Genomic DNA, 21,623 nt, shown 5'->3' on the forward strand with positions numbered 1-21,623 from the left:
AGCGGGGTCGAAGTGATGAAGAATAGGTGTTGAGGTCAGCAGGCAGCGCAGCTGTCGAAATGCGTCGTCACATGCAGGTGACCATGCAGATATGCCTTTGCTGTTGGAAAGCAGACTCGTGAGAGGTGCGATGATGGACGCGAAGTTGCGCACGAAGCGACGAAAGTAGGAGCAGAGACCGACGAAACTTCTTAGGGCTTTCAGTGATGTGGGCAACGGGAAGTCAGCGACAGCTCGAAGCTTATCGAGATCTGGAAATAACCGTCTCTTGTGATGACATGTCCCAAGATGGTTAGTTTTCGTGCTGCGAAGTGGCACTTCTTGGAGTTAAGTTGTAGGCCTGCAGAAGTTAGACACGTCAGAATCTCGTGGAAGCGAACAAGATGTGTCGGGAAATCAGATGAAAAGACTACGATGTCGTCCAGGTAACACAAGCAAGTTTTCCACTTATGGGCATGCAAGATGGTATCGATCATGCGCTCAAATGTGGCAGGTGCGTTGCAGAGCCCAAATGGCATGACTTTGAACTCATATAGGCCATCTGGCGTTACAAATGCTGTTTTAGGGTGATCACATTCAGCCATTGGCACCTGCCAATACCCAGAACGCAGATCCAAGGATGTAAAGTACTCGGCGCCTTGTAAACAGTCGAGAGCATCGTCTATTCGTGGTAGCGGGTAGACATCTTTCTTCGTAATCTTGTTTAAGCGGCGATAGTCTGCGCAAAATTGAACGGTGCCATCTTTTTTCTTCACCAGAACCACAGGTGATGACCAAGCGCTTTGAGAAGGCTGTATGACTCCACGTTTAAGCATGTCGTCTACTTGCTCCGTAATGACCCGGCGCTCTTCGGCGGAAACGCGGTGAGGACGCTGTCGCAGAGGCGAATGTGAGCCGGTGTCAATAGTATGAGTGATAGTCGTGGTGCGGCCCAAAGCAGGTTCTTGAAAGTCGAAAGAAGAGCGAAACTTGTTAAGGAGAGCAACAAGTTGGTGGCGATGCGAGAGGGGAAGGTCTGCGCCAATAGCATTGTCGAAGGCTGACAAACTTGATGGCTCAGACGCATGAGTGATTGCGGCAATGTGACATGGCGTTTCGTCGGGAAGAATAATATCATCGATATGGTCGACAGGTTGCACATATCACAACGTTTCACCACGAAGTAAACCAATGGGGTAGTTGCAGTGGTTGGTAACCAGCATTACGGTTAAACCAGACGCAATTGTAAGAACGGCAAATGGGAGAACGATGCCCTTGCGTTCAATAAAAAAACAGAGATGGCGTAAACACCACCGTGGCGTCAGGTTGCGCCACACATGAAAGGCTTATAGGGACCAAAGCTTCCGGAGGCAAGGTGATGTCGTCGTCAGCAATGAGTTTGCAGAGCCGAGGAGACCGGTCGGGTGGTGGAAATTCACATGTTGGCACAAGGGACACTTCGGCACGGGAACAATCGATGATAGCTTCATGACGTGATAAGAAATCCCAACCGAGGATAAGGTCATGAGAGCAAGATGGCAGAACAAAAAACTGTACGACGTAGAAAACGTCTTGGATGACGACGCGCGCCGTACACACAGCCGAGGGTTGAATGCGTTGCGCGCTAGCCGTGGACAGCACCATGCCACAGAGAGATGTGGTCACTTTCTTCAGTTTCCGACAAAATTTGGCGTACATCACAGAAACGGCGGCCCCGGTATCAATTGACGCTAATGTGGCGACTGCCTCAACATCGACATCAACAACATTTTGCGGCGAAAACGGAGGCTTTGGGAATTGCGCACAAATTGCAGTTCTTGCCTCCGGAACTGCACTGATTAGTTTCCCTTCTCAGAAGGTGGTCGACGACGCATAGGCGATGGGCGACGAGGTGATGGGAAACGAGCAGACGATGGGCGGCGATCCGAGTCTGAGTGCCTCTGTTCATATGCAGACGCGGTGGCCTGCTGCGGCGCGTAGGTAGGAGTTCCGAAGTATGCGTTTGCAGGCGTGGGGCGACGGTGGCAGAAGCGTGCGTGCAATCTGGCCAGCGATGCCACAGGCGAAGCAGATAGGACGATTGCCTTGGGTGCGCCACTCATTAGATCGACAGAAAAAGCGAGGTGGGGGCCTGTAAACTGGAGGTGAGGCCGGAGGAGGTGGAGCCGATAAGGCGACTAGATGCGGTGGGGGCCGCGCGACCACAGCTGCGTAACTGAGAGGTGAAGGTGGTGCAGGTGGTGCGTAGCCGACAGCTGAGAGATTGGGTGCTACTGAAGTGCATGGGTAAGGGGCGTGCACTGTAGGGAGGACATCGCAAATTTCAGTGCATATGGCCTGCTGCAGTGTCGAAGGCAGGCTTGCGGTGGGCGCGTCGCTATGCGGCAGCAGGGAGAGCTGTCGGGTGACTTCCTCCCTGATGAAGTCTTTGATCTGCTTGGACAGACTTTCTTGGGGAACGTTGGCATTTGCGAGTGCGACGGTCGAGATCGAATCCGGCGGTGGGACACACTGTCGGGCGATGGAATGCTGACGGCGCAATTCATCAAAGCTCTGGTAGAGGCTTACGAGGATTGCCACCGTGGTCAGGCTTTTCGCTAGCAACATCTGGAATGTGCCATTCTCGATGCCCTTGAGAATCTGTCGAATTTTCTCTTCTTCAGGCATAGATGGATTCACACGCCTGCAGAGGTCGAGCACGTCCTATATGTAACTAGTAAACGTCTCGCCAGGCTGCTGGGCTCGGTGGCGCAGGCGCTGGTCAGCGCGGAGCTTGCGGACCTCTGGTCGGCCGAATGCTTCAGTCACGAGTGACTTAAAGGAGTACCAGTTGGCGATGGCGGTTTCACGGTTGGTAAACCAAAGCTTAGCTACGTCTGTCAAGTAAAAGATAACGTAGGCGAGCTTAGAGTCGTTGTCCCACTTGTTGCTGGCGCTTACGCGTTCGTACAAGGAGAGCCAGTCTTCGACGTCTTGCTCACTACTGCCGCTAAAGATTGGTGGGTCCCGTTGGTGAGCAGCGCCGGAGCAGGTAGACGGGACAGCCAGTGGAACTGGCTGGGCTGGTATGGGCTGGTTGGTGACTGCGTCAGTCATGTTTCGCGGCGGTCTCTCGGGCAACTTGCGAGAGCGGAGCTCCAGGTCTGCTTGGGGATCTCAGCAGCCTCCACCAAATGTGATGACGTTTATTGAACCGGAGAAGTCGTAACGATGTCGCAACGAAAAATGGCCGTACGACAAGTCTGGAAAAGGCGGCCCAGGTTCTCGTGCAATCAGAGCACGGGGTTTTTCGTTCTCTTTGGAAGGCGCATACGCGTTAGTGCGTATGCTCCACTACAATGGGAACATTTCTCGAGCACAGCAAATAGCACTGTCGTGGAGCGATCAGCCACACTTATACGCGCGGAGCACATTCCAAGCACTGGAAACGTGCCGCCGTCGGCGACCTGGATGAGTGGCACTGTGGGTGGCGTTAAAACTTTCCTAAGGCGGCAACGAAGTTCTGAATTCATTACTGATATGTCAGCCCCTGTGTCCACAAGTGCAACAACGGGTGTGTCATCTACTTCAACGTCAATAAGGTTGTGTCAAGTCGGCAGCATCTCTGAGGATTTGGCGGGTAAGTGGTCGATGCAGCACCACCTTCGAGAGCTGCATCATCTAGTTTTCCCCCGGCAGGTGGTCAGTCGGCGACGTTGGTCGGCGAAATTGGGGCGAGCAAGACGACGGGCGACGGGAGAGCGTTGAACGGGACTGGTGAGCATGCGGAGATGGAGAGCGACGATGATATGGTGGCATAGAAGGAACGTCTTCACTGCTGGCCTGAGGTGACTCCCGGTAAGTTTGAAAGCGTCCATGATCCCTCTCTGGCCGATGGGTGTACCCATGGGATGCCTGATGCCAATACCACTGAGTATTACAATGGCGGGCCACGTGTCTGATACGGTGCCAGTTGAAATAAATCGGGCGATCGTCAGCAGTCCTCCACTCGGCTGGATTGCGAGGGCGCGCTGGAAGGTTTTGGCTTTGGGCATACGAAACAGGGGGTCGACGACGGTCGATCGGCTGAGAGGGAGCTGTAGTGCACTCGGAGGCCAGTCCAGCATTGGAAAGCTCTTGTCGCACAATGGCATGTACCAGTGGCACCAACCGAGGGCTAGAGTCACAGGCATGGGAGCGCGTGGACGCAGGAGACAAAGCTTCAAGTTCACGTCTGATGATCTTGGTCACGTGCTCTGCAGTTAACGGCGTCTGTTGTGCAGGTCCGTCTTCGCACGACCAGGTTGCTGCTGTGTTTGGTAGTCGAGTGAAATTATGGGTGATACGTCGACTTTTCGCGGCCTCAAAACGCTGGCATTCCTTGATGATGGCATCGACCGTGTTGCAGTCCTTGCATATGAGAAAGTTGAATGCATCATCTGCAATGCCTTTTAATATGCGAGCTACTTTTTCGGTTTCTTCCATACCGTTGTCTGCTTTTCGGCAAAGGGCAAGCACGTCTTGTATGTAAGTCACGTAGGACTCTGATGACGTTTGCGCACGAGATGCCAACCCCTTCTTGGCCGCTGCCTTGCTACCCACAGACTTGCCGAAAAGGGCGCGCATCTTTTCTTTGCACGCATCCCAGCTTCCAATTTCATCTTCATGGTTCTCGAACCACACTTTTGCTGTTCCTTTCAAGTAGAACAGGATATTGGCTAACATAAGAGTTTCATCCCAGCGGTAATTCTTACTTGTACGTTCGTACAACGGCAACCGTTCTTCGATGTTGACATCATCCGTGCCACAGAACGTGCCAGGATCTTTTAGCTGCGGAAGGACAACAGTTGTTGTTGCAGTCGCCTCAGCGGGAGCGGGTCCCTGGTTTGCCATGGTGGAAAAATCCAAGCGTCGGCCACTGCGGAGCTCCGTTATATCGTGTTGTACCCCGCACCAGCACCAAATGTCACGGGGGTGAGAGAATGAATGAAATAAATATATTTACAAAATAAGCAGGGAGACTCAGAGGCAGCTGCAGCCAAGATGGAGGCCCAACAGCAGCAACAACACGAGCACGGTCGCTTTCATCGTCTTCGTCGTCTATGATGCTCTTTCGTTGCCGATGTCGTGTAACAATATTCCCGGCAACTCTCACGCAAAATTCTTCAGCCACCTCGAGTTCTGTCTTTCCATGGTGGAGTGCCAAAACTTTAAAAGGGTGCCGTTATTTCGGAGAGCAGCGAAGACCACGAACTGTTCTCCAGGTATATGACAGCGGTTTATGAGGGTCTAGAGATTTGAAAAAGGCTTTCCAGCGTTCGCTCTCCAGCTTGTCAATGCGTCGTTGATTCTTTTTCTGGAGCCGTCTTGCTTCCCTAAGGTCGTAAATTGATGTTTTGTGTCTGTATCGTCGTTCAGCATGCCTTCGTATTGCTCGTAATCTTTCCAGTTTACGTCGAACTGTGTTATATTAAACGAGAATGATAACTTCCATTTGGATGCTTGCATAGCTTCCGCCATGGTATTTTCCAAGTTGCAGGCAAGGCCTTCTTGGCAAGCGTCTTGAACACGTGATGTAAACATCGACCAGTCAGTGCCAATTACAACACCGGAAGATAATTTTTTTTCTGATTCCATCGATCTTCACGTAGGCGGGTATGTGATCACTCCCATGTGTCTTAATATCGCAAAACCATTTAACTTCACGAGCGAAGCACCGTGACACCAATGTCAGGTCAAGCAACTGCCATACGTGAGACCCCGCAAATATATTGGGGTACCATCGTTCATGATGGAAAGGTCGTAGTCAGAAGCGAATGTAACAATATTCCTGCCCCTGGCATTCATCCTAGTGATCCCCCAAAGCATGTGATGGGCGTTGAAGTCACCGGCGATGATCCAAGGCCCATTGATCCTCATTAGGGTGTCTTTTAATCAGTCGCAGTCAAATCGCGCTAACGGAAATACATATCCACCAATAAGTGTGAACGAAACAGCATTCTTCTTTACGCGAAGACACACATACTGATTGTCGTCATTTGAACTTATTGAGTGTGAACCATAAGTCAAGCCCGTGCGGATGTAAACAATTACTTTGCTTCGTTCTTTGCAAGCAGCTGAACAAAAAGCTTGATAACCGGGCAATCTATAAGGTGTTGATACGTTTGTTTCACATATGTAAGTATACGGAATTGATTAATTAAATCGGCGAAAGTCCGAGATACTGGACTTCATGTCTCTGGCATTCCATTGAAAAATCGACGCACTTTTAACTTCAGTGCGGAAAAAGAGATTTTGTTGAGCCATTGTGCTTATACGATGTTAGCAAGCACTGGATTCAGTGCATCCAGTATTTGCAGTGCACTCTTAGCAGATGGAGATTCTATGCTGCTCAGTAGCATGCGAATCGTGGCAATTAATGATTGCACAATTGTAGTCACTTGCCTGTCTTGGTTGGAAAGATCTCGAACCGGGATCTCGGGCTGGCCATCATGAAACTCCTTCGGTTCGCTTGATGCTGCTTCCTTTTGAAGTGCAGGCCACTCTGTCGCAGTTAAAGTATGCTCCCTGGCCTTGTCCTTTACAGTCTTTCTCACATCATGTAGTCTGGGAGGTAAAGGAGGTGGTAATGATGAGGGAGCTGGCGAACGCATCGAAGAGGTAGCGGGCGTCCTTGAAGACCGACGTCGACGTGAACGACGCCTTTTGACTTTAGCTGCGGCTTCTCGATGAGATGAGTGATCGCGCACCATCTCCTTCAAGATGGCAATTTCCTTCTGAATGCGTGGGCAGTCCTTCGATGTGTCTTCATGGGATCTATTGCCATTCGAGCATTTCTTGACAGAAACGACGCACTTATCCGCTGCATGGGGCTCGGCGCAGCGGTAACATACCGCCGAATTGTCGCAGACGCTGCTCACATGTCCAAGTTTCATGCATTTACGGCACTGGAGAGGCTTTGGAATGAAAGGCCGCACTTCATGTTTGAAGTACCCCATCTTAACATGAGAGGGGAGGGATGTGCTCTTAAACGCAATCTTCACACAGCGAGACTTGCCCAGCCAGGTGGCATCAACAATTGGAGTATCAGTTGTTGACTTGACAAGAACTTGTAAATCGTTATTTGAAATAGCCACATCTATGTCGTAGATTGCGCCGGTTACTACATAAGATCCCTAGGGAACATGAGAGCGCACCTGATTGCCGTGTAAGTCAGTTGCACTGCTCAGAAGGCCCAAAGCACTTGCGTGCAGGACGTCAACAGCCAGTATATTCGTCCTGGCATTCACTCTTATGTCTGTGATCTCATTTTGCACGAGCGCGTCCAGAGACCTCGACACAGGTCATTTCATGCTGACGGTAGGAAGTGCAGGCAGAACAGGATGGTATACGTGCTCGACTTTGGCGTTTCACTTACAGTTTAAATACTTGAGGATGAGGATGTCCTCATGTTCCTCCTCTTCACTTTGCGGCTCCGCACAGGTTGTAAACCGTCACCTGAAAAGTCATCACTGCTGAGAGAGTAGGCATGAGTATCTTCACTGTCGCTGCCGCTCGCTTGTCCAATTTGCTTCCTGGAGGCGGCCGCCGCTGACACTGCTGATGCCGGCAGGCGTCCGGGGTGGTCTATATCCACCCCCTTCAAGGGAGCAGTGCAGACCGATCAACCGACTTTAATTGCCACAGAAATACGCCGGAGTTAGCAGAAGTACTTATGCAAAACACACTCCTTCGTCTTCCTCCTGTACATCCAGGAATTGCAATAAACAAATAAGGGAAGTCATCGAGCACTTTATTCATGGTTTGTATACTCAGCTGAAAAAGTGCTTCTTGCGCCTGGCACCAAAAGCACCTTTTCAAAGAAGCCCCGCAAGCAATAAGGCTTGCCGTCTTCCCCTATCGTGAGCGCAGCAGTTACACACCTGTCACGCCTAGCATACGGCACAATACACTGTGGGTCGGTTCCAATAGTCCACCCACCCAGCACTACAAGCAGAGATATGCCTGTCGCATTCAAAAAGTCCCTGCCAAGCACAATGTCGCAACCCAAATCCGGCACGCACAGGAAACATTGTATGCGGCTGCTTGGGCCCATTGTATCTTGCACTTCAGGGATGTGGTTGACCGCGAGCAACCTGTTGCCAGTTCGAGTGCTCGTTTCTGTGTCCGGAGTTTAGCGCTCTTTTCAAATCTTGCCGCTGGTGTTCCAAGCAAGCTCACGCTTGAGCCTGTATTTAGCAGGGCCAGGAATGCATTCTGCCCAGCCCGCACTTTCAGGAGAGGCTCCTTGTTGCCGGCCAATGCCACTACCCGCAGCACTGTCTCGTAGGTGCTTTCCGGAGTAGCACCTACTGTCTCCCATTTCCCAGGCACTGTGAGCGGATATGTTCGATTCTGTTGCATTAGGTAGCAGCGGGGTTGGGCGCTACGCCGACCAGAAAGGCGCCAGCGGGCAATGCGAACGACACCTCTGCAGCGATGGCAGGCAGTTTCACCGAAGTCGAGCCGTTCACATCCTTGCGGCTGTGGCGGTGCTGGGAAGCCTTGTATGAGGCCTCCCAGCTAACATCATCTCAATACATAATGCTAACATCATCTTAATACATATAAAAAAAGATGACAAGGACTTGAAGAATTACAGGCCGATCAGCTTGCTCTCTGTAGTATACAAGCTCTTTACAAAGGTAATTGCTAACAGAGTAAAGAAAACATTAGAATTAAATCAACCAAAGGAACAAGCAGGATTTCGAACAGGCTACTCAACAATTGACCACATTGATACTATCAATCAGGTAATAGAGAAATGTTCAGAATATAACAAGCCTTCATAGATTACGAGAAGGCGTTTGATTCAGTAAAAATATCAGCCGTCATACAGACACTGCGGAATCAGGGCGTAGATGAAATATATTTAAACATTCTGGAAGAAATCTACAGGGGATCAACTGCTACCATAGTGCTTCATAAAGAAAGCAGCAGAATACCAATCAAGAATGGTGTAAGGCAGGGGGACACAATCTCCCCAGTGCTATTTACCGCGTGCTTACAGGAGGTTTTCAGAAGCCTAGAATGGGAACAGTTAGGGATAAGAGTTAATGGAGAGTACCTTAGTAACCTGCGCTTCGCCGACGACATTGCATTGCTGAGTAACTCAGGGGACGAATTGCAACTCATGATTACGGAGTTAGACAAGGAGAGCAGAAAGGTAGGTCTTAAAATGAATCTGCAGAAAACGAAAGTAATGTACAATAACCTCGGAAAAGAGCAGCGCTTCGAGATAGGTAATAGTGCACCTCAAGTTGTAAAAGATTATGTCTACTTAGAGCAGGTAATAACCGCAGAGCCGAACCACGAGATTGAAATAACTAGAAGAATAAGAATAGGGTGGAGCACATTCGGCAAGCACTCTCAAATTATGACAGGTAGATTGCCACTGTCTCTCAAGAGGAAGGTATACAACAGCTGTACCTTGCCGGTACTTAGCTACGGAGCAGACACCTGGAGACTTACCAAGAGGGTTCAGCTTAAATTGAGGACGCCGCAGCGAGAAATGGAAAGAAAAATGGTAGGTGTAACCTTAAGAGACAAGAAGAGAGCAGAGTGGATTAGGGGACAAATGGGGTATAGGATATCATAGTTGAAATAAAGAAGAGGAAATGGGCCGGGCTTGTAGCGCGTAGACAGCATAACCTGCGCTTGTAGTTTTGTCTGTTCAAAGCATTCCTTGATGCAGAAAAACGCAATTAAAAAATCACAGTATATCGACGGAGTGAATGATAATGGGTGAGGCGAAGCTCTGGAGGGTTTCATCGCTAAACTGTGAACCATCCGCGAATGTCACCCACTGCAGACGTGACAGACACTATATATATTTATACAAGAAATTTTATTATTGATAAGTGGTAGCTATATGCCGCTTCCGTTCCCCCTTTACTATAACGGCTTTTTGGACGGTCAAGTGATGAATCGGTGATGGGGCATAGCGGGATGTTTGTGAGGACGAAATAGTGGGCAGTTTGCGAAGGTGGAACTATAGGTGGTCACGTACAAACAAGGGATGGACACAGTGGGAAACTCTGTGGTTCTTTAACGCACACCTGGATATAAGTACACGACCATCTTGCATTGCATATTCGCAACTTCTCAACAGTATGGGCTTTATGGTCGCTTAAATGGTGGATCGGTGATGGTGTGTAGTGGGATGTTTGCAAGGTGGCTACATAGACCAACAGAGAAAGGACAAACCCACGCTTTAAGGAGCTTTGTCCTTAAAAATCAAAGGCAGGGAGGTTAGCCAGATGCTAGTATTCAGTATGCTATCCTATACTAGGGTTGGGAAATGGGGGGTTGAAAGAGAGAGAGTTTAAAAATAAATAAGAGTGTAAATAAATAAGAGTGTAAATAAATAAACACGCACACATTATTGATCCACTCAGAGGCGTGAAACTTTTGAATTAGGCTGAACAACCCCGGGTGGTCAAAATTATTCAAGAGCTCTCGACTAGGGCGTCCTCGTAATCAAATTGTGGTTTTGACACGCAATCCCCCAGTAATAATTATGACCCCTCAATCAAAAGAGGATAGTTGATGCACCAGAAACGCATTTCATGCGTATCGCTGCTTTCATTTACACAGGAAACCGTTTAACCATAGTAGCACTTGTTTCATATGAACGTGATATAAATAAATATTTAAAACGCACAGTTATCAGGCACACAAGATCAATGGAGTTGTTGCGCGAAATATATAAATATTTGAACCACGCAAGTATCTCATAAACAGCACACTAAAGCAATGCGGTTGTTCATGGCTACATGTGGCCTCGCCGCGGTGGTCTAGTAGCTATAAGGTACTCGGCCGCTGATTCGCAGGTCGTGGGATCGAATCCTTGATGTGGCGGCTGCGTTTTCGACGGAGGCGAAAATGCTGAGGCCCGTGTGCTCATATTTTGGTCCATGTTAAAGGACCCTAGGTGGTCGAAATTTCTGGAGCCCTTCACTACGGCGCGTCTCATATATAATCATATGGTTGTTTTGGGATGTTAAACTTCACATATCATCATGGCTACATGTGTGCGAGAATTCATATATTTATGCCAAGAATCATTTTCACATGACACTTTGAAGAGAGGCACGTCCTCTGCAAAAGTATGAGTATGTGAAGTTTAATGTACTAAAACCATCATATGATTATGAGAGACGCCCTAGTGGAGGACTCCGGAAATTTCGACCACCTAGGGTTCTTAAACTGCACCTAAATCTGAACATAAGGGCCTCAGCATTTTCGCCTCCATCAAAAATGCCAGAACGGCAGTTCATTACAAAACACGTTCTATCTATTGCAAGAACCTCTCAGCGGTTTGATGTCACTTTCATCGACAAAATAAAATTCAACACACGCGAACAAAAAAAGAAACATGGCGTCAAAACAGCGTGGTCACGCGTGCCAACAAAAAGATCGGCAGCATGCGCGTTTCTGTCGAGCGTGTCGCCGAGACGGCTGACCCCGCTCGTCGTAGCGCCATCTAAAAAGGCACTGCTGAAGCTGCCAGATAACTGATAACGGCCCGAACATTATCTTGCCGCGCCAAGATGGCGCTTTTTCACGCGTTGCGAGGAGGGTGTCAGCACCTGTATATTTTTACACCTAGTTTACGACCAACACTTCACTCTACACTCTGCACATCCTTTATTCTTCGTGGCACACATACATGTCCGGCTTCTTTTTTGTTACCTCATCACTTTCGTCTCCCTCCTGTCTCCTTCCGCGTATTCCCATGCGCACACACGCGCTCCTTCTGTTCACTCGACACTCGCGCCATCACGTCCCTCCACCGTCAACCACACACAGCGTCCGAGACCCGCGCCCAACACAGGCGCATTGCCTACTCCTACTCATCTTTCACAGACGCATGCTATATAAAGGAAAATTAGATTCTTAACTTTAATAAGAGACGGGAAGAGAGCAAATTGGGTCAGGAGAGAAACGGGGTTTAAGGATATCATATATAGTTAAAAGGCACGTAGAATGTAGGCAGGAATGTCTGAATTAATTCCAAGAGAAGAATTTATGAGAAGGAGATGGGAAGCTAGGTGGGCAGATAAGATTAAGTAGTTTGCAGGTATACCGTGGCAGCAGCAAGCACAGGACTGAGTTGATAGGCATGGGATAAACATGGGAGAGGCCTTGGCCCTGCAAAGAAGCGTAGTAAGAATGATGATTATGTACAGTATAAGGGAATCTGACAGTATAAAAATGTTGTCCACGGAGCTGTAGCTTATGTCATGAGCGTAATTGCAGGTGTTGCTGTGCCGGTCTTGCCGCCGACTGGAGACTCTTGTCATCCGCGAGCGCATCTCAACTGCCACCGTGCTTCTTCTGGCCTACCACGGCCGCTCGCTGCGTCGGTTCGTGGTGCGTGGCAACGCCGTCATCAAGAAGTGCGACTGGCCCCGAAACCCGGAATGGAGCGATGAGTTCTACAGCTGGCTACGACACACGGCGCAGTCGTACGACGCAGTCTGCCAGGAGGTATCCCAAATCCTGGGCTTTCCCTGGGCACCCCTAACAGACAAGCAGTTCAAGACAGTTGTGTTGCACGAGTCCGGGAGCAGGGACGTCTTCCCGGTGTCGCCACAGAGCTCCATGGGCGACTTCCATTTCCCGGCTGCCGGGCACAGGCTCTCCTTCTCGTCCAGTGGTTCATTTTCGCCCATCTGAAGCTGGCTTCGAGGGCGCCATGACTGTGGTGGACAACCCCAAACTCAAGTGCACGCGTCACTGTGGCCTTACACGGAAAGTGATCAACCATTGTTAAGGGAACACTGAAAGAACAAACATGAGCTAGATTTGGGGATATTAGAGTTACCTCGAGGAAGCAGAGTTGCGCATCTGTTTTTTGAACGCTGCTAGCTCCTGTGCACTGTGAAGAACCTGATGCGCCACCCCTGCAGCGAACCGATTTAACAAGAGGGCTACTTCTGAGCCACCAGTATACCCTTAATAGGCGTGACCCCCAAAAATATACTGTTGAGGCTGTGAAGTCAGCTTTCTAACTCCCATGGCACAGATCCAAAAGGAGGCGTTTAGTCTTTCATCGCTACATAGCTGTGGTTGCTAGCCGAACCTATGCACAGGAGCAGTGACTCTACGGAATATGAGCACGTAGCGCCTGCTCTTGTCGTCAACAGCGGTGCCCTGTCGTAACTAAATGGAAAATAGCTGAGAAAAAAACGACAAAATCTGACAAATAAAGCTAATTATCAGCTGATTACATAGCAAGGACTCACTGGAGAGAGAGAAGCGAGAAAAAAGGAAGGCAGGGAGGTTAACCAGATGCTAGTATCCGGTATGCTATTCTACACTGGGGTTGGGGAATAGGGGGTTGAAACAGAAAGAGAGAGTTAAAAAATAAATAAGAGAAAAACACCGACACACACGGATACACAAAATCAGTCCACTCAGAGGCGTTCCGACTGGCCAGTAGTTCGCAAGAAGCCCAATAGTTCGCAAGAAGCCCAGTAGCGCTTGCACGGCTTTCTTCTGTGAAGATGAGTCATGACGATGGCGCAGTATACTTTCTTCTGACAGCGGCTGGTCACCTAACCTGTTTAGTGTATTAGGAAGGTGTTGTCTTTCTAGGTTGTATTCTGGGCAGTCACAAAAGATATGTCGAATTGTTTCATCTCCGCAGTGTGCACAGTCGGCGGTGTCGGCCATCCCTATGCGGAACACGTACGCACGGGTAAACGCGACTTCAAGACCCACTGGAACATTCTGGTAAAGTTAGTCTGGCACTACAAACTGCATGGCTTGCCATAGTGTTTACAGTGGGAATGGAATCTCACAATGGGACCCATATATTTCAAATGGGTGGTGTTCATTTGTCCTTGGAAGCCACATGCTTTATAGTGCGGTACTGCGATTTTTCCGGAAGGCTCCAATGCGTCTCTCCTACATAGAACTAAAGTCATTTTTGAGAACTAGCTTTTTTTCGTCAGATATATTTTCCGCTTTCTTTCCACTGAATTATTGGGCGCGACGTACAGATGTCCCCAAGTCCTGGGAATGAATGAAATTATTTTAGATCGCTAATGTAGTCCTTCAAAGCCCTTTCTATTTTAGGGACGAGTAGTTATATTTCGTCGCACCAAACAGGTTCGGCAGCATTCTGTGTATTCTACTTACTGATGATCTTCACCAACCGTTGTATAGTGTTTGAAAGATTTACTTTCGATTACCTTACCATACGAGTGATATTTTAGGTTGACTTTCATGACAGTAAGTTAGTAATTCAAAAAGAATCACTCCGACCTAATGCCACAAAAATACAACAATTGCATAGACTCTTTGTCACCTATATGGGGGGCATCTTCAGTATGCACTGATACTGAATAAGTGGAGGTCGACCAGTCCCCTGCATGACACATACGTCCCTGTAAATGTCTAATAGAGGGAAACGGTCCCCTACCGCGGCCCTCTATCGGACATTTACAGGGACGTATGTGTCAAGCAGGGGACTCGTTGACCTCCGCTCATTCAGTGTCAGTGTATACTAAGGATGCGACCCGCATAGGTTACGAAGCATCTGTGCAGTTTCATTATATTGTAATTGCATAGCTGTAAAGGGGCCGGCTTGAAATTTTTACATATCATGAGGCGTGATCATGGTCACAGTAAAGCGCTCACTAAAGGTCATAGGCTCATAGCAAAGCCAGGAGTGCTCAAACATGGAATAATGTGAACAAACAGTGTCCAATATATTTAATTTATCATCGCTGAAACATTTCGCAAACATGGGACTGACTCTAGCGGGTCCCACGACAGGGCGCCACCACCTCACCCAGCGAGCTAATGCCCCTTTCTCTATGTCGGCGCTGCACTGGCCTCGGGCTGAGTCGCTGACTATATCGAATGTGGGTTCTAACCATAGAGTTTCCTAATATACACTAGAGGGAACTGTGTGGCTAGTGTCTATGGGAGCTGCAACGCACGGCACTAGTGAGCGAGGGAATGATGGGTAGTATACATTTGTCTAAACTTCGTACTTCTGGTCTGCTTTTGGCTCTGTGTGTGTTCGTGTGGCTTGAAGCTGTTTTCTCACGAAATAAAAATCAGCAAACGTTCAGCGGTTGCGCTTCACCACCCTATATTTTTCAACTTACCTTTCCAAACTGGGTCACGATGTTCAAAAGGTTTGAATCTTTCTTTCAAAACAAAACCGAAACACAGCAATAAACGAAGCCGCAAGTACGATTCGCCGCCCGCAAGTACGAAGACTAGGCAAGTGTGTGTACTACCCATCATTCCCATGGTCGCCGAACGATCGCAGCGCCAGAGTCCCCTCTAGTTAATTTTAGGAAACTCCATACTTCAAACAACCTGATGGAAGTTGAAAAAGCACAGGAAAAAGTAGCACGCATGTCACACAGCGAATATTTAAACCTGTTAAACTAAAAATGTTTTACTTGTGTGGGGGAAATCATACATGCTCGCATCAAACATTAGCTCGCCTTGGTAAACAGAGCAGTGGGAACTCTACGCACGGAAGTGACTGGGTGTCCGAGCCAGACGCTTACTCATGGTTCACGGTAGTCGAGCTGGCATATGTTTTTTTTTTTGTTCTGTTAGAATGAATCTTGTTGTATTATGAACCTACCCGGCTTTTGCAATAATTTCGCAGTAAATTAACCTATATTTTCCAACAACCAGTTCGCAACATACATACATGCGCGCACACACAGTAAACGAGTGCGACCCAAGTCTGCGAACCAGCGAAGGAGTTGTTTGTAGCACAACCACACACCCATCACGAGGTGTGCCTAACCCCTCGTCAGGCTTGTGCCTATTGTTGATGCCAGTAAGGCTACCTTAGCATGGCAAAACGCTTGGAGTTCTCTTGCCGCTCTCCAAACGACGCACAGCCCACGTCCGGGCAACTTCCAAGTGCGCAGTGCATTGTTCGGGCGCTTTGGAAACCCCAAGTTCTTTCGTGGTTTTGGCATGGTGAGGCAGAACCACTGCCATGCCAGGACAGCTGTCTCATCAGTTTCGGACATGAAAGAAGTTTTAAAGGTAAAGATTGTTGACTGCAATTTGTCTGGCTGGGTAAAGTTACAAACTCCTCCCCAGACACGTTTATTTCTTTAGTTACTAATTTTAAAAACTGGCCCTATGTTTCGAGACCCTTTCAGTCTTTTCTTCAGGCAATGACTGTCCAGCCTGCTCCGAAGCTACCGCTTTCTTGTGGCTATCTCCCTCTCAACCGTCGTTTTTGTAAATGCATTGTCTTCTCTATTGGTTCCACAGACTGTGTACATAAACGCTTAGCAGAGTCGTCGCATACCCACAACAGCCATAATTCCTCATCGTCGTCAGCCACTGCATAGACAATTGGCACAAAATTCCTTGCAAGTGTTTAGCGAATACCACGATTCTCGTAAGAATGAAGAAAAATAGTATAGCGATGCCGGCCTACTACTCAAAAGTTCATTCTTGATGCCCTAGTGGGTACCAAGCAAGTGTGCTTGCAGTAGTTACCCCATGAGCGTTTTGAAATGGCTCTGAAAGGCTGCTCTTCGAGCTTTCGCTGTGACTGTGCTGTGCCTACTGCGCAGGCCTGGCGTTTTTCCCAGAACTCTGCACTTGTGTTTCCCCCCCCCCCGCGCGCGCCAGTGTGTGTGTGTGTGTGTGCGTGAGTGTGTGTGTGTGTGTGTGCGTGTGTGTGTGCGTGTGTGCATGTGCGTGTGTGTGCGCGCGCGTGTGTGTGTGTGTGCGTGCGTGCGTGCGTGCACGACCCAAAGACCTCAGCCAGCTACCCTTCACGGCCTTTGACAACCAGGACAGCTAGGTACAGACCTTCCGAGGACGCGACCTCGGAAGGTTTCTGAAGCTCAGGCATCCGTGACCAACCTTGTCGGAGGCCCCTTGGAGTGGGGCGCCGTCCGTGTCGAGTCTGGACGGCGTCTACACCAAGGTGGCCAGCGTAGACATCAGAACCAAGGAACCCTGGGACCCCGAGTGTTTTCGGCAGCTTGCGCTGAAAAAACTTTCTGCTTGCGGGGAAAGACTTTCTGCTCTGCGGTGACGTCAGTTACCACCATCCAGCCTAGGGTGGCTGCAAGACTGACCTACGAAGCCGAAAGGTGCGTGAAACCTTTTTGCAGGTGGGCCTGGTGATCCTGACCACCGGGGCTTCTACCTACCTTCGTCGCGCAGCCAACACCACCAGCACAGCCATAGAACTCAGTGTGGCCACGGACGGTTGTCAATACTCCTGGTCGCCGTTGCCGGACACCTGGGGTTCGGACAGCCTGCCCATCCTGCTGACCCCTTTCCGCGGCAAGGCCCCAGGGACCGAGAGTATCATGCGGGTATACCACCAGCTGCGGGTATACCACCTTGCGGGTATACCACCAGCTGTTCTGACAAGATACGGATGACAAGAGCCTCATGCAGGTCGTGGCTAACAGTGCCCGGGCTGCAACTGTAATAGTCACAGCAAGGGCAGCCTGTTCCAGACATTCAGCACCTAGCCTTGAGAGCAGCGTCGAGGCGGGTGGAACGTCAGGTTCTTAGGAAAGCTCAACTGGAGCTTTGTAGAGTGTTCCGGAAGGTCGACGCCGTCTGCAGACACCATGCCCCACAACGCAGGAACCAGGGCTGGGTGGGCGTCTGCGCCTTCATCGACCGATCGCGGGACAGGACCAAGTCCTGGCGCCTGCTGAAGAGCGTGCTGATGGTACCACGGCCCTTCCACCAAGTGATGTGCTATGCCGTCCACCTTTCCATTCGAGAATGGTTGGCGAATCCAGGAAAAGTGGACCATATGGTGGACCCTATGCCATCGCCAGTAGTACTGCAGGCCCGAATGTGCGTAACCCCAAGCATGAACGAGGCGCGAACTTTGGTGGCATTCCGTCCGCCCAGCTAGACAGCCTGCCATCTTGGACTCCACAGGAGTCCAGAGAAAAGGTATTGCCAGTACGGAGGACTGCTGCCGAAGGCGCTGTACGACGCTTGTCGAAGGGCACGTGCGGCGCACGCAAGTCTACCAGTGTTCCCACAGCTGCCATACCACAAGACAGCAACCCACCATTCGCAACGGTGCAACTCCTGACGAGCACGCCCTTCCACCACTACCGAAACGTTCGCCGGGAGAAGTGATGGACATGTCCTCGTCACGGAAGCGTCCTAGCCCTGAGGACAGCAGCGATGACGAAGCAGACACACGGCGCAACCTAGTCTCCGCTCCCACTTAGGCAGAGAGCTCGACCAGTACCGAAAGCTCGAATTCTTGACTGTATTTTGAATCCCAATACACGTACTGAAGACTCTACCGACAATTCTGCAAGCAGCTCTACGACGGGTGTGGCTGCAGTGATCCAAGTGAATTCCCCTGCTGTGACGACAGGCCCTCCACGCGTGTCTGCTGTTAATGGTACTGAAGAAAATGCAGAAGAAACGATGGACGAAATGCCTAGTCACCAGACCGTGCTCCCTCACCCTGCAGTGGCTTTCCTGAAGGGTCAACAGGTGCCCGAATCACATGAACCCTCGAAGGAAGAGGAACAGGAATCAGCGCAAGTGGGCAACCGTTCTGGCTTTGCAGAGTACAGCAGTTCCGCCGCCCGCCTCTGGAACACCAGCGTACGCAGATCACAACCACGGGGCAATCAAAATCATTCGGATATAATTATGTAAAAGTCATTCAGTAATTATTTTCAATAAATGGATGTGAAATCACATGGGCTGTCTTACACTATATAGGTCTATGAGATCCCACGTTTGCCAACAAGTGTGGAATAAATAATTTACCACAATGAAATGCTTACTTGACCTGTCACCTAAGGGAAGAATAGTCATATATATGTCGCCCGTTCATCACAGAGTGCAGCTGTTTTTACCCTGGTGCCGTACCTTGAATCTTTAATCAAGCAAACCTCTATGTGCCAAGTTTCTTGGTGTTTCTGGCAAAATAAGCCCACCAAAGTTCGTGATCGTTGTCATAAACACTTCCTACAGTACTTTGGACCTGCCCAGGTAGCGGGGCTTTTATGGGAGCGGGTGTCCCCGCTTTCTTTCAACCGTTCACCGTTGGTGGCGCTAGGGACGGTAGGATCGACGAATGTACCCAGTGTGCCTTTTAGATCGAGTGGCGGCACGCGCCACCTTGCCATACAGTTGAGTACTATCACAATGATGCCTGTGGCCGTTGGTGGCTATATGGGGCGCAACCTACGGTGAGCGGTTGAACGAAGGCGGGGACACTCGTTCTCATTGGAACCCCGCTATCTGGACTGGTCAGCAGTTCAGTAGGTTGTTCTATGGCATAGATCACGCGCTTTGGTGCACTGACTTTGTTAAAAACACCAAGAAACAGGGCAAACAGAGTTTTTTTTTTATTTAGGGTACTACGCCCATTGTCGCATAGATTAGCTATGCCGAAACCGTGAAGGTAAACCTCTTGTCCTTACTGCTAAAGTGTGCGTCCGTGAATGACTCAACCAGGGCCTCTGGGAGGTCGCTTAGGCAGGGGTATATATACCCAAAAGCAAGATTAACTTTTTTACTCGTTCGTCCTCTGACGCTAAGCCTAACCCGTTTTTTGGCACTTTTAATACATAAAGTGAAAGGTGATGAAAGGTACATACCTGCGATCGGCTATATATAGCCCTCACAAAGCGACCTCCGGGTGGTGCCGGATTCAAACCAATGTACAGCAAGCGTACGCAAAGAATATACAATGAGTATGTTAATGACCTAGCCGTTGTTATAGTATGCAATTAACAGTACAGTACCTTTAATGAAACAAACCTCTACATGGCCCCTATCTTGATCATTTCTGTGTAAGTCTAGCCCAGCGGGCATGAAAGCGCGAAATTCAGACTGCAAGTGTTCATCTTGTTCATTTCTTGTTCATTTTTCGTCCAAAGGGGTTATAAACGGGCAAAAAAATTTTCCCACGGTCTGTTATGAGGAGAAGCCAACCACTTGCAGTGTAATGCATTATGGGTGCGGTGGCGCGAAATTCAAAAACACCTCACACTCATCCGGCACCTATCGCACCAAGAAGCCTAACCAAGTAAGCGGTCAACTCCATCAACGAAAGTGTGCTAAAAGACAAAAGATTTGGTTTATGGGGGCTTGTAACAGCATCAACTTTTTCCATTCATTTTCCAAGTCAGTTGCGGAGAAGCCAGCCAACCAGGAGAACGTTCAACTCGGAAGCGATGTGTTCACGGCCACGACCTACTCATCTTCTGACCTGCCCAGACAGCCTTTCTCAAGCGCCCACGCTAGTTTGTACCTTCTGCCACTAGGACCGTAACCTACGAGCGGCGTGGGTCTAGTCAACACCTGTTTGCTGACCTCTCCTTCAGTGTACGTGGTCATATTTCGGCCAACAAAGTTCTCATAGTGCGTTATCATTATGTACAAATAAATATTTTTGGATATAAATATATAAAAGTCATTTAGAAATTATTTGCATGTGAATGAACTAGACATAGCAGAGGCTATCCTACATTATATAGGTCTATGGGTTCCCACGTTGGTCTATTAGCGCGAAATAATAATTGCCTGCACTGAACAGCTAGCTTGACCTGTCATCTACGTGAAGAAATAGTCACCTATATCCAGGGCAATCATCACAAAGTGCACCTGTTCTGACTCTGCCGCCGTCCAAACCACCATAGTAATGCAGACGAACATGTTATAGGCAGCGCCACTAACGGTGAGCCATTGAACGAAAGTACACTCCCTCTTTTTGGAAGAACTCCGCCATCTGGCCAGGTCAGGTGTAGAGTAGGTTGAGGGCATGAACCTCTTTCTCTGCGCTGGAAACTCCCATTGTTGGTTGGCTTCTCCACAACAGACGTAGAAAACAAATCGAAAAAGTTGATGCTCTTATCAGCCCGGATAAGCCCATTTTTTTGTCTTATGGAACACTATTAGTTGATGGAGCTAACTGCGTACTTGGTTGGGCTTCTTGGTGCGATGCGCGCGGATAAGTGCAAGGTTCTCTTGAATTTCGCGCCACCGTACACACAATGCATTACACTGCAAGTGGACGGCTTCTCCTCATAACAGACCGTGGGAAAATTTTTTTGCTCGTTTCTGACCCCTCTGGAGAAAAAATGAACGAGATAGCGTCATGCAGTTTGAATTCCCCGCTTCATGGCCCATCTGCAGAAATATACACAAAATTCTTCATCAAAATAGGGGCCATGTAGAGGTTAGTTTGATTAAAGATACTGTGCTGATAATCGCAAATTGTAATTACGGCTAGCCTATTAACATGCACCTTGTATATTCTTTGCGTGAGCCTGCTATACAATGGCATGAAACTGGCACCACCCGGAGGTCACTTTGAGAGGGCTATATATAGCCGATCGCAAGCATACACCTTTTATGACTTGTCACATTATGCTTTAACAGTGCTAAAAACGCGTTAGGCTTAGCGTCAGAGGACAAACGAGTAAAAAAGTTATACTTGCTTTCGGCTATATATACCCCTGCTTAAGCGATCTCCAAGCGGCCCCGGTTGGGGCATTTCCGGACACACATTTTACGCAGTAAGGACACAAGGTTTACGTCAACAGTTTCAGCGTAGCTAATCAATGCGATAACGAGCGTAGTACCTTAAAGCAAGCAAACCTCTATGT

General features: G+C 49.0%; 1 protein-coding gene across 5 annotated transcripts in view; it reads left to right on the plus strand.

Annotated features, from left to right (window-relative positions):
- LOC119180912 (uncharacterized) overlaps positions 1-20,427 on the plus strand; it is a 46,112-nt gene extending 25,685 nt beyond the window's left edge. For 4 of the 5 annotated variants that reach the window (XM_075874924.1, XM_037432049.2, XM_075874926.1 and 1 more), the window contains one exon: positions 12,259-18,704. In XM_075874924.1, coding sequence (XP_075731039.1) covers positions 12,259-12,678 — 420 coding nt within the window. In that variant the 3' untranslated portion in view covers positions 12,679-18,704. Of the gene's footprint in view, positions 1-12,258; positions 18,705-20,140 lie in introns of those variants that run through there. The other variant, XM_075874925.1, reaches the window with a different exon arrangement.
- The last annotated feature ends 1,196 nt before the right edge of the window (positions 20,428-21,623 follow it).

This window comes from Rhipicephalus microplus, chromosome 10 (genome assembly GCF_043290135.1).
Source record: "Rhipicephalus microplus isolate Deutch F79 chromosome 10, USDA_Rmic, whole genome shotgun sequence".
Taxonomy (NCBI): Eukaryota; Metazoa; Arthropoda; class Arachnida; order Ixodida; family Ixodidae; genus Rhipicephalus; species Rhipicephalus microplus.